Source organism: Neoarius graeffei, chromosome 1, assembly GCF_027579695.1.
Source record: "Neoarius graeffei isolate fNeoGra1 chromosome 1, fNeoGra1.pri, whole genome shotgun sequence".
NCBI lineage: Eukaryota > Metazoa > Chordata > Actinopteri > Siluriformes > Ariidae > Neoarius > Neoarius graeffei.
Window position 1 is genome coordinate 2,978,533 of NC_083569.1, and position 14,001 is coordinate 2,992,533.

The window sequence follows — 14,001 nt, forward strand, 5'->3', positions numbered from 1 at the left end:
AGAAAAGTCAAAAATAGTGACATATATTGCAAAGGGATGGAGCACTCTTAAAATTGCCCAGCTTTTGAAGCGTGACCATCGAACAATCAAGCGCTTCATTTAAAATAGTCAACAGGGTCGCAAGAAGCACGTTGAAAAAAAAAGGCGCAAACTAACTGCCCGTGAACTGAGGAAAGTCAAGCGTGAAGCTGCCAAGATGCCACTCGCCACCAGTTTTGCCATATTTCAGAGCTGCAACATCACTGGAGTGTCAAAAAGCACAAGGTGTGCAATACTCAGGGACACGGCCAAGGTAACAAAGGCTGAAAAACGACCACCACTGAACAAGACACACAAGATGAAACGTCAAGACTGGGCCAAGAAGTATCACAAGACTGATTTTTCTAAGGTCTTATGGACAGATGAAATGAGAGTGAGTCTTGATGGGCCGGATGGATGGGCTCGTGGCTGGATCAGCAAAGGGCAGAGAGCTCCAGTCCGACTCAGACGCCAGCAAGGTGGAGGTGGGGTACTGGTATGGGCTGGTATCATCAAAGATGAGCTTGTGGGACCTTTTTGGGTTGAGGATGGCATCAAGCTCAACTCCCAGTCCTATTGTCAGTTTTTGGAAGACACCTTCTTCAAGCAGTGGTACAGGAAGAAGTCAGCATCCTTCAAGAAAAACATGATTTTCATGCAGGACAATGCTCCATCACACGCATCCAAGTACTCCACAGCATGGCTGGCCAGAAAGGGTCTAAAGGAAGAAAGATTAATGACGTGGCCTCCTTGTTCACCTGATCTGAACCCCATAGAAAACCTGTGGTCCCTCATCAAATGTGAGATCTACAAGGAGGGGAAACAGTACACATCTCTGAACAGTGTCTGGGAGGCTGTGGTTGCTGCTGCACGTAATGTTGATCGCAAACAGATCAAAACACTGACCGAATCCATGGATGGCAGGCTTTTGAGTGTCCTTGTAAAGAAAGGCGACTATATTAGTCACTGATTTGTTTTTTTTTTTGAATGCCAGCAATGTATATTAGTGTATGTTGAGTTGTTATATTGGTTTCCCTGGTGAAAATAAATGAGTGAAATGGGTATATGTTTGTTTTTTGTTAAGTTGCCTAATAATTATGCACAGTTATAGTCACCTGCACACACAGATATCCTCCTAAGATAGCTAAAACTAAGAAAGCCCTACTCCAACTTCCAAAAATACTCAGCTTTGATATTTATGAGTCTTTTGGGTTCATCAAGAACATAGTTGTTTTTCGATAATAAAACTAATCCTCAAAAATACAACTTGCCTAATAATTCTGCACTCCCTGTACAAGTCATAAAATAGAAATCTGTAACAGTTTGTATGGGGAAAAAAAAGGAGGCTAAAACTTTTGCATAGTCATACATTTGTATATACTGTATAGTCTTCCAAACAACCACATAATACCCTTGCGATGACCATTTCCAGATATCTTAGTATATAGAAAAATATAAAATAAAAAATTAATTATTGCACCTTTAAAGTCTGTAGCCAGGGGAAATGAAAAGGCTTGTGTTTATACCATGTGACACTGTAAGTCTCCCATATCAGTTAAATTGTCTGTCCTTTTTCCTCTCCCGGCCCTAACACCAGACCCATTTGAGACAACCGCATGTTCAATTTGCCGGTTCTTCATGCTGACTTGCAGCTGTGCTTCCATCAGGAGATACACTACTTTATCTCCTGACATTCTACATCTTACACGCCTCGCCGACTCTCTCTCTCTCTCTCTCTCTCTCTCTTCCCCAGAAGGATTAGATTATAAATCCCACGCCTTTGCTGTCAGCGCTGACTCCATAAGCCCTGAGAGTCTGGAGTTTTCTTTTGGTATTTTCTCTTTTCTCTTTAATGGAGAGAGAGAACGTGGCTTGCTGGCCTGAATTGAACCCAACAGAGTGTGTGTTTAAAGTGGACCTGAAATCAAACGCTGGTATTTTACAGTAGCAGTGACACGTCTCTGGCGTCTCTTGTGGTTGTGTAACATGCTTCGTGTTCGCTTTGTTAGCAGATTAGACGTGCATGCTAACTGTATTAGCTCCGTAGACTCACCAGAAGCACCAATAATTTCTCCTACTTCCTTCCAAGCTTTATGTTTCTTCCTGATGCCTCTATACACATTTAACGAGAGGTCTTTTTGACAGGATAAGATGAAACCACGGTTAGAAATATTGCTTGCATATTTGTGCATTAAACATAAATGATACATACAAATTAAAGTTGTAACTGAAGCAATGCAGCGCTGAATTGTGGCAACACCAATGCGACAAACAGTCAAAGTCAAATTCCCTCCCACGCCAGGATCTGGTCTTCCCAGGCAGTCTCCTGTTCCAGTAGTACTCAGCTATTTGAGGCGCATGGGTGCGGCGCTGATCCCCGTTTCTATAGCCCTGGGCCTCTCGCCAATTATAATAGCTAGGGTTACAGTGGGGGGCTAGTCCTCTGGTATCCACGAGAGCTTGGTAACATTACGGTAAGGGTTACAGTGCAGGGGGCTAGTCCTTTGGTAGCCACGAGAGCTTGGTAACATTACGGTAAGGGTTACAGTGCAGGGGGCTAGTCCTTTGGTAGCCACGAGAGTTTGGTAACATTACAGTAAGGGTTACAGTGCAGGGGGCTAGTCCTCTGGTAGCCACAAGAGCTTGGTAACATTACGGTAAGGGTTACAGTGCAGGGGGCTAGTCCTTTGGTAGCCACGAGAGCTTGGTAACATTATGGTAAGGGTTACAGTGCAGGGGGCTAGTCCTCTGGTATCCACGAGAGCTTGGTAACATTACGGTAAGGGTTACAGTGCGTGTGTGTGTGTGTGTGTGTGGGGGGGGGGGGGGGGGGGGGCTAGTCCTCTGGTATCCACAAGAGTTTGGTAACATTATGGTAAGGGTTACAGTGTGGGGGGGGCTAGTCCTCTGGTAGGAGGTGCTAAATCCAAATGTCTTCTACAACCACCAATCAGTGAGTCCAGAAAAAGAAATGATCATTAATTTCAAAGAAGAATATTTAAGAACCAACCAACAGCCATCATGTCATCCCAGCGGTCAAGAGTGCACATGGTGAACTGCAGACCCTCGAGCGTCACGCCGTCTTCGACGAGTCCATGATTGGAATCACGGTTCTGACACACAGCTGAGGTCCAGGCCACCAGGAACCAGAGCACTATGAGCAATATGGCACTGAGCAAACGCAGAACACGGCAGCTGGTCATGTAGGGGATGCGCTGGGCTGTACGCGACAGGAACACCTTTAACACCCTGGACAGGAGGAAAATGGTGGACCACGGTAACCAAAATTTGACCAAATGGTTCCTTTTGAAAATCCAATTCAAAGTTGTGCAACAGAAAAGCAGAGATCGTGACAAAAGGGTCATGTTAGTTTGTATGTGTATGCTAATCAAGAAAAAAAAAACACCATCAGAGTAAAGCAAAAGGTTGTACACTAAAGTAAAGCACTGCTAATAATGTGTGTTAAGATTGTTAGCTAATATAGTGAAAGGATCACTGTGTAAGCTGGTAAAGCTTATGTCTGTATGCTAATTTCTTATAGTATGGTGATGATACGATAGTAAAACTAAACACTAGCCTGGTAAAAAAAAAGTTGACAGGTGAACAAAAATTGTGGGGAAACAATCCATTTAAAAAAAAAGATAGAAACGAGGGTATTCTCCATCCTCCGATCACCATATGGTATACCATGTAGATACCCATCGTTTATCCCAATTTAAAAAAATTTTTTTTTTTGGACTCTTGCACCTGTATCTCGCCTCTCTGATATCACAGCCGCGAAGCCCACCTTACCACCAGGAGCACAGACCATGCCCACATCATGAACAGCGATTGTGGAGCTCTAAATATTGGGAGAACTTTGAACGTTGCGTACCGGAAGAGCTTGAGGATCACCGTTCCGTACACCGTAGCGAAGCCCAGGAGGCGAACCCATCTCAGGAGAATGCAGTGCAGTACATTTGGCTGAAAGTAAAGGATCATCACCTGAGGAGAGAAGTGATAAACATAACACATCCTGTTCACTGTCCTACCTTCTGCTGTTTGCCGGAATAATGAGAAATTCAGACCCAATGTGCTGATTTGATTTTGGGTCTGTGTAGGCATCTCCTTATATGGTAAATATTACAAACACAACATCGCATGCCATCCAAATGACTGATTCACTCATTTTTCCGTCCAGTTTACCTAGAAGGCATTTTAGCTGGTGTGCCTTTCTTTTCAAACTCGCAAAAAACTGTCGAAAGAAGCAGCTTATAAAGGAAAACTGATATTCGCATGAGTAAAGCGTACGCTACGAAAGTTAATGTAAAATATTCACCACATGCTAGTAAAGTCAGTATGCTCTCATCTCATCTCATTATCTGTAGCCGCTTTATCCTGTTCTACAGGGTCGCAGGCAAGCTGGAGCCTATCCCAGCTGACTACGGGCGAAAGGCGGGGTACACCCTGGACAAGTCGCCAGGTCATCACAGGGCTGACACATAGACACAGACAACCATTCACACCTACGGTCAATTTAGAGTCACCAGTTAACCTAACCTGCATGTCTTTGGACTGTGGGGGAAACCGGAGCACCCGGAGGAAACCCACGCGGACAACATGCAAACTCCACACAGAAAGGCCCTCGCCAGCCACGGGGCTCGAACCCGGACCTTCTTGCTGTGAGGCGACGGCGCTAACCACTACACCACCGTGCCGCCACGACAATATATAAAAGTACAAAAGAATATTTTGAAGAAGTCATCCAAATTTCCTTGTTTTTGGTTATAATTCGTCGAAGTATGCGTGTGTTCAAGTGTACTGGAAAAGCTTGGCTCAGAGGGGTCCACATAATGACGTAATTATACCAACTGGCTAAGGGCGATGAGGGTCAAGGACATCGTGTGCCGGCAGTGCAGTTGAAGCGGGCAGGTGTCAGACTTGGAACTTTTATATCACAATTGGAGTTAATAATAAACAATATCGCTGAAGAATGTTCCTTACCTCTAACCAGTGTGTATATAATGATTTTATTGCTTTTGATGGTTTCATCTATTTCATAATGATGTCAATTTGATTTTCTAAATATTTATCAACATGCTGCCATTGTGGCACGGGAGCCTGTGATTGGTGGACCCCCGACAAAGGGTGTCTCCCATTGGTTGTAAATCGTGACATAAAAATCGTAAACACATACGGGACCCACCGTGGGCAGCACGGTGGTGTAGTGGTTAGCACGGTTGCAAGAAGGTTCTGGGTTCGAACCCAGCTGCTGGCAAGGGCCTTTCTGTGTGGAGTTTGCATGTTCTCCCCGTGTCTGGGTGCTCCGGTTTCCCCCACAGTTCAAAGACATGCGGTTAGGTTAATATGGGATGGCCTTGGGCTGAGGTGCCCTTGAGCTGCCCACTGCTCTGGGTAGGTGTGTGCTCATTGTGCATGCGTGTGTTCACTGCTTCAGATGGATTAAATGCAGAGAGGAAATTTCACAAGTGTGTGATGAATAAAGTTGTGCTTTCTTTTTTCTGATTGGCAGTTCACGTACTGAAGCCAAGCGGAGATGTCCGGCGTCTGTTGCTGTTGTCTGAAGATAACTCCAGCTAAAAAAGCTCTACTACCGGATTACTTGGACAATCTTAATCAGAAAGAAGTGAAGGATAGATAGACGCAGAAATTAGAGTTTATTAGCGGTTCTGATCCATACAAAATTCCTTGAAACGACTGGAGTGACGGTGCAGATTTGTGGCCTAGTGTTAGCTACATGTTGGAACATGGCTTCTTTTTCCTGAAGAGTCCCGACACGGAAGAACAATTAAAAAAAAAACTACAAAAGCAAGAAAACCTTCTTTATGTAAAGACTTTTTCCTGACATCAGGAACAGAATGTTGCGAAATCCAAAGCATTTACTCTCAAAGGGCTCTGACCTGAACTGTGGGATAGATCTTATTCCCACCCCTCCATGTCTCAGCAACCCCAAGGACATTGAGTTACACACCTATTTGCACTCTATCATTTATACAGTGATGCTTATTATTGTTAAAACAATATCTTAAGTGTTGTTTGTAAAATAACAAAATATCTTGCTCTCGACTTTCAATCAATTAATATTGTACGATTAAAAAAATTTTTATCTAATAGTGGATGGTACAATAATTCCAAACGCTAACAGAATCAGCACATTCCAGTTGTAGCTGTAGTCATACAGTAACTATAATCATTCTTGTAATAATGATTTCAATAAACGGTTAATGTTCAGTTCCCTTTTCATTTATTCTCGATTCAAAAGGCACAACTGAGTCACACAGGTTGATCAGTGTGTAACGGACAGGAACAGTTTTATCCAAAATTAGTTTTTCCTGCCGTAGTCGATTTATTTCCGTTTCACATGCGTGCAGCTGGGGTAAAGTTCAGTCTGTTCGTGTAGAACTCTTTCGAACCGTAGGTTCATTTCTACACTCTGGTTCCACGCTGACATTTTGCACAGGACTGGGTTCCTCTGATAACAGAAACAAAGCTCCAGCATTATTATACTCATTTAAAACTCTCCACTGCTTAATATACCCTCAATTATTCATTCCTCTGCTACTAGAACTTTTCTTTCTGAATGTTTGTGCATATATTGGTGTTATGGTTTTGTGGATTTATCATAATTATGCTTCTTCACCTATTAAAAAAAATCAACTGCATTCTGTCCTCTCCAAAATAAAATAAAGCTCTGGGCAAGTGGAATTGTTTTGCGGGCGAGTATGTTTTGGGTGCTGCTCGCCCATTGGGCAAGTAAGACTGGGAGATTTTTTTTCAAGCACTGACCACGGGCGATTGCTCTAAGACAACGAGGGAGGCTCAGCCTCCTCTAAAAATGACGAACATCGTGTAGGATGAATTGCGCTAGGCTTATGTTATAGCCGACCTTATAACATTGCTATTTCAGATCCAGAATCATAGAAATATATGTGCTCAACCCAACTACAGTGTGAAATCATTCCGTTATAACTTTCCCCAGTTCGCCTAATGCGTGCGTGAGTTTTTCCCCCTCGTGACAGCGCGATGCAGCCCAGCCTCAGTGGACTTCAATGGCATTTGGGAGCTATGCGCTTTTCAATCTCAAAATGCAAGACGATTATTGGACAAATACTGCGAAAACGCCCGCCCACGGACTCCGAGCCTCACAGTGGGAAGGACATGGCAGTTTCCGCGAGGAGACTGGTGACTGGTGAAAGCGTCTGGATATTTTCTTTGATTGACAGCTCGTTTCAAATATAGACAGGCAGCGGTGAATTTCAGTTCAGTCCCATGCGGATTCGCAAGTGCTGTGGTGTACTGTAAGAGATCAGCTTACATTTCGATTTCATTCATTACATACGGTTTCTACCAGCTTTTTTAGTTTGTATATATTTTCATTGTAAATAAAGTGTAAATATAGTGTTGTCAAGTTTGCTATCTTAGTTCCAGAAATGTCGTTTATTTGAGTGACTGAACTTGACCTTGAGAGGGCTAGTCAGCTAGCAAGAAAGCTGCGCACGGATGCCAAGCATTGCTGATTTAATTTTGGCGAAGCCATTTGCCAGTCTTCCTTTCGAGGAAAAAATTAAAATTAAAGAGCAGGGTAGACCAACGCCTCAAATTGACTTGGTGAAAAAGGTAGGGAATAATACTCGTTCCTTTCAGCTCTCCTGGTACGAGAAAGTGAATTGGCTAACAGCAAGTGACCCACATCAACAACAGTAAATAGGCTACTGTAGTAATATGTCATGGATGGACCAAAAATATAGAATCTATTTAAAATGTTTATGCTGAGTATATTATATTGGAATATATATTTCTCTGGATATGAATTAAACACAGCTACAATTTGGAAAACATTTTTAAACAAAAACACAGCCGAGAACATTTCACACTACAGACCTGGATTAAAAGTGAAGGGTTATCAAAATTGTCAATAAAACATTTCTCAGTCAAAATAAGTAAAATATAGGGAAAGTGTCATTGAATGAAATGTGTGGCACCCAGCTCTATGTTTGGCTCCCCAAGGTCAGTGCTTGTGCCTATTCCAGAACACTCTGCTGTTACTGCTGAGGTTCCTGACAAAGAGCTGCTTTCAGTAATGATCAATTTTTAAACAACATGCCACAATTTTAAAATATAAAATGTTAAAATATACCCCCCCCAACACCACCATCATGTATATTGGACAGTAGGCTAATGGGCCAAAAGAACCTGTTATTTCACAGTTTGTGACGCTGCCAACAATCAGCCAGATCAGAGGCAAGAGTATGGGCAAAACTGATGTGTTTTTTCTTTTTTCTTTTAAAATCTGGAAATATCATAACCGACCAGCCTCCCCTGTTTGAAAGACTACCAGCCGCCACTGGCACTGACCATATCATAATGAAGCGGAAGACTGTATGATAGGTAAGCTAATGCAGCGCAACACTGCTGGTACAGTTAAAGTGTCCTCTGACTGAATAAAATGACTGTTGGCTAATAGATAAAAAGGATCATGCTAATTAAAATGGAGTTTGTGTGCTAATAAAGCAAACGTGCAATTGTCAAACCAAACATTGTAAAGAAAAATATTGTACGCTAGTAAAGCTAAAGTCAATATGCTAATACTGTACTGGGGGGGGGGGGGAGCAAAAACACCACGCTATCGTAAAGCAAATGATTGTAAGCTGAAGTAAAACACTGGTAATGCAGTTGAAGTTTGAATTCTTTATGCTAGTATATTAAATCACACTATTTACGGTTATGCTAATAAAGCCAAAACTGTGCTAATAAAACAAAACACCAAATCATACTAAAGCCCATGTAACACACTGCAGGCTAGTAACAGCAACGGAATGATTGGATGCTGGTTATTTCCTCTACGCAGCGTAACCTGTCCAGGCTTGTGCATGTGTAAAAGTGACTGACTGATATGATGAACATTTTCTGTGTCGCACCCATTGCGGATTTCCTAACTGATAAAAATATTTGTCTGGCATGCCTGGAACTGGAACAGGATGTTCTGGTTGCTCCTTGTTTTGGTTCGTTAAATCCTTGAGATTTCTCTTCGCTCACACATTCTGCTTTCTGCTTCATGAAGGTCATGTTGAACCGGTAATGTCTTTCTTCTTCTCATAAGTCCTGATGATCCTGACGGGTAACGCACTGAAATTTAACCTCACACACTTTTGATACGTAAGAAACTCTCTTACTGTTGAAGCATCACGTACATATTTAAATGCAATGATTCTTCCACATCTTTCGTATTGCATGACAGGTTGGTCTCAGGCATGTACGGTACAACAACCTTAAAGCTAGTCGGCCTTCTGATTTCATAAACTCGATTAAATTTAGTTCCCCCTCAAATGTCGTGACTGTGATATCTGTTTATTTCTGTAATATCTCACAAAATATCAGGCCGTTCTGCGGCTGGGAAGTTATTTAATTTGACGGGATTAAAGCAAATAATGTCCATGAAATCACGCAGACAGGAAGTCCGTGTGTGCGCGCATGCGCAGGTTTACCTTTGTTCTGTCGCTAAATGAACAGCTGATCACACCGAGGTGCTCGCTGAGCGCCGATATTTATTAGTTTGGTCCTGCGTTTCCTTTCCTTCGTATATAACATAACGTCTTTTCTTCCCGTTACTGTAGTCGGTCTTTCACGTTTCATTCGCACGCTCACGTCCTCCATTTTTCTCTCCTGTTTCAAATTTGTATTCCACAATGCTTTGCATGAACGGGGAAAGCCCACCACGTGATGCGTGACGTAGTATCTTGTATTGCGTCATGGTGAAGCAGGAAAAAATAGCGGAGAATTTAGAGCCATGTGGAGATAAATTCATTAATTGTTCTATGAAAATAAATAAATAAATAAATAAAATTGGAAGTCTGTGATTTGAATTCAGTAGCTTTCGGTCCACCAAACAAAAATTTCTTTTTATGACCCACACTTGAAAAATCTGAACGGCAGTCTACCTTTAAGACCACTTGGCTCATTATATAAAACCGCCTTTAAGATCCATGACAAAAACAAACAAACATGTTAATGCACCACTGTCATATACTCCCCAAATACAATATTTAAAATTTTGAAAATTTGATAATGCACACATGCCTACTTTTGAAATGTATTCATAACTAGCAGGTTACCCGGGTTTTGCAAAATTCTGGGTTGTCCCCAGACTTCCATGTCAAATTTGGTGAAGATCCGTCGAGAAATGGTGATGTCAACCCAAGACAAACAAAAATCCAAACATCCAGCACCCAGGGGCCCAAATATGGAATTTCTGAGTTCTGTCAAATTGTGGCTATCTCCTGTACCTACTTGCCAAATTTGGTGAAAATCCATCGAGAAATGGCAACGTTAGCTTAAGACAAACGAACAAACAAACTTTTCCATTTATTATATAGATGTTCCTGCGCCTCTTTTGAAAATATTTGTTACACTTGGCTCAGACAAAACAACACGAGCCACGGGGTCGGTTCCCAGGGGAGAGTGCGCAGTATCCATAAACACAGGACTTCATTTGGTAACTCTGTCTTTTTCTTTTGTTGCCCCAAATCAATGGAACAGCCTTCCAACAGAGTCGATTACATGTGTGGACTTTTCATTTTCATGTCACACAAAACGCTGGATGCTGTCACAGCAAACTTGTAAACATTTGTGTGATGGGAGGGGCATATTTATAAAAGTTGGGGGGGGGCAAATTGTTTCTAGGATGTGGGAATGTGCGTGTTGATTTTATCACTGCAATTTTGCACAACTTTATGAATTGTGTTACTGATTTTAATTCACTGTATGCTCCACCTACGGTACCTGCCCAGGGACTACGGGCGGAAAACAGCAACGTGCTAAAAATTGGTGCAGTGCATCTGTCCTTGTTTTATACAAGGTTAATGTTTTATTGTGCGCTGTCCCTGTTCTAATAAAATAAAAACATTTACAAATTACAGGTGATGTAATGGTACATAATGTCTCGCTTCTTTCATACAGTAGTGGAGTCAAACTTACTTATCCTCTTCTTTCCGAGTGGAAAATAAGGCTGCGACACGTCAACGCCATTCTGTGCCGTCTTTTGCTACCCTTTGAGCTTCACCCCATGTCAGGCCCATCTCTTGGAGCTCAGCCTGGGCCGTTCTACGCCAGGTTGCTTGTGGCCACCGGGGTCCAATGCAGCGCTATTCTTGGTATACGTTCTCGTTCCGTTCTCAGCACACGTCCACGCCATTTCAGCCGTCGACGCTTGATCTCCAGCACAATATTGTTGCACCCAGTCTTCTTGTACAGGTCTTCATTTGATATATTCTGGGGTCAGAAGATGTGGCATATCTTCCTCAGGCAGCTGTTGTGAAAAGCTGCTCTGAAGGGATTGCCACCTTACCGTAGTGGGGCAGTTTGTGTGTCCTTATGACCCCAATAGCTATGTCGGCTGGAGTCTTAGACTCCTGGTAGAGCCACTCATGCCGAACAGGTTGAAGGGTAGGATCCAGACAAAGAGCGATCCCCTGGTCCTCCAGGTTGGGGGTTGGGCATGGGGCTAACATCCCCACAATGCAAAAAACCCTTTTGTTACGGCAACTATGAGCGATTAGATTAGATTAGATTAGATTAGATTAGATTAGATTAGATTAGATAAAATTTTATTGATCCCTTTGGGCGGGTTCCCTCAGGGAAATTAAGATTCCAGCAGCATCATTATAGATAAACAGAGAAAAGAAATAGAGGAAAACTTCTAGAATAATTACAATAAATTAAGTATTTACATATACAAATATAAAAAGAATAAGATATGGGGAAGAGAGGAAGGGGGAGGGGGGAGGAGGGAAAAAAGGGGGGGCGGCAGGAGAGGTATTGCACTTTATATTGCACATTGTCTGGTATTGCTTATTGTTAGGCTAGGCTACTGCTCCTTCCCGTCCTCTGTCCTCCTGTTACCCCTCCTCCCCTCCAGAGAGGAGTTGTACAGTCTGATGGCATGAGGGACAAAGGAGTTTTTGAGTCTGTTCGTCCTGCACTTGGGAAGGAGCATTCTGTCACTGAACAGGCTCCTCTGGTTGCTGATGATGGTGTGCAGAAGGTGACTGGCATCATCCATGATGTTCAATAATTTGTCCATAGACCTCTTCTCTGCCACCGTCACCAGAGAGTCCAGCTTCATGCCGACCACAGAGCCGTCCAGCCTGGATGTGTCCTTCTTGGATGTGCTGCCCCCCCAGCACACCACGGTGTAAAACAGGACACTGGCAACCACGTACTGATAGAACATCCACAGGAGTTTCCTGCAGATGTTAAAGGACCGCAGCCTCCTAAGGAAGTATAGCCTGCTCTGTCCCTTCCTGTACAAGTGTTTGGTGTTGCAAGTCCAGTCCAGCTTGCTGTCCAGCCACAGCCCGAGGTACTTGTAGGAATCCACAGCCTCCACCTCGACTCCCTCGATCAGAACTGGTCGTGACCTTGGTCTGGACCTCCCAAAGTCAATGACCAGCTCCTTGGTCTTCGAGGTGTTGAGCTGCAGATGGTTCCTGTTGCACCACACAGCAAAGTCCCTCAACAGGCTCCTATACTCCTCCTCTCTGTCATCACTGATACACCCAATGATGGCTGTGTCATCGGCAAACTTCTGAATGTGACACAGCTCCGAGTTGTAGCAGAAGTCCACGGTGTACAGGGTGAAGAGAAGAGGGGCCAGCACCGTGCCCTGGGGTGCTCCAGTGCTGCTAATCACAGTGTCAGACGTGATGTCCTTCAGCCTGACGTACTGCGGCCTGTCGGTGAGGTAGCTGGAGATCCAGGTGACCAGGCAGGGGTCCACTCGCATCCTGTTCAGTTTGTCCTGAAGCAATAGGGGCTGGATGGTGTTGAAGGCACTCGAGAAGTCTAAGAAGAGGATCCTCACTGTGCCATTTCCCTTATCCAGGTGTGAGTGGGCTCGGTGTAGCAGGTAGAGGATGGCATCTTCCACACCAACACCTGCCCGGTATGCAAACTGCAGACAGTCCTGGGCATGTTGTACCTGGGGTCTAAGGAGGCTGAGGAAGAGCCGCTCCAACGTCTTCATCAGATGTGAAGTGAGTGCCACCGGTCGGAAGTCATTCAGCTCACTGGGCCGATTCTTTTTGGGAACTGATGTCTTCCAGAGGGTGGGTGGGTGTAATGCTTCATCACCCATTTCTGTTACCCTGTCATCCTTAGCTTCATGAATCGCATCATCAGCATCATCTAATCCCATAGCTACAACACACTCTTGAATGAGAATATATACTCGTGTTTGTCCGACAACATGCTGAGAAACATCTCTGAACAGCTGTGTCAGTGAGTGAGTGAGTGTTTTGCTCCCAGATCCATGAGGTAGGTAGAGATCGACATCTCCAGATCATACTTTGTCAATTTGACCTCCTTTGCTACAGACAGATCAAAACCTAACACTAACTTACTTTTTTTGTTGTTGCTAAATTGAGGGAAAACTTCTTTAACATAATGGATGCTGAATACAGACACATCTGTGCTGCCGATACATCTATCTAATCCCCAACCCGCTGACTGAATGTGCGCCCTGCAGGACGCTGCGTTCAGAGTAAATCACACTGCGACTTCTAACAAAAACAAAAAGGCAATTATCCGAGAAAACGCCGTGGCTTTTCCACTCTCATTACGCTCAGAGTCACAAACGATAATGACAAGAGAAACTCATTCCCTTCTAATCACAACTACCCAGAATTACGCAAACCCCTGCTTTTTATCCTGCATCTTTTTTTTTTACCCAAATGGCTGATTTCAAACAATAATGTATAGAAAACGGTGTAATTCCATCTTACCGTATGAGCAATGAAGTTCTAATGAAACAAAAGACAAACAAAACACAGCGAGTTCTACCAAAGTGTATGTGCTAGTGAAACCAAAAGATTATATGGCAGTTGGAAAAAATATATGCGAGTGAAACAAAATCATATACACTCACTGGCCACTTTATTAGGAACACCCATGCACTTCCTACTTTTGCTTTCTGCAGTTCTCTAATCA

At 43.4% G+C, this 14,001-nt stretch overlaps 1 protein-coding gene across 1 annotated transcript in view; it reads right to left on the minus strand.

Moving 5' to 3' along the window:
* The window catches only part of gpr158b (G protein-coupled receptor 158b), an 80,937-nt gene that overhangs the window by 12,065 nt on the left and 54,871 nt on the right, over positions 1-14,001 (minus strand). The window contains exons 6-7 of the mRNA XM_060928116.1: positions 3,893-4,002; positions 3,029-3,267 (exon numbers count right to left, since the gene is read on the minus strand). Coding sequence (XP_060784099.1) covers positions 3,029-3,267; positions 3,893-4,002 — 349 coding nt within the window. The remainder of the gene's footprint in view (positions 1-3,028; positions 3,268-3,892; positions 4,003-14,001) is intronic.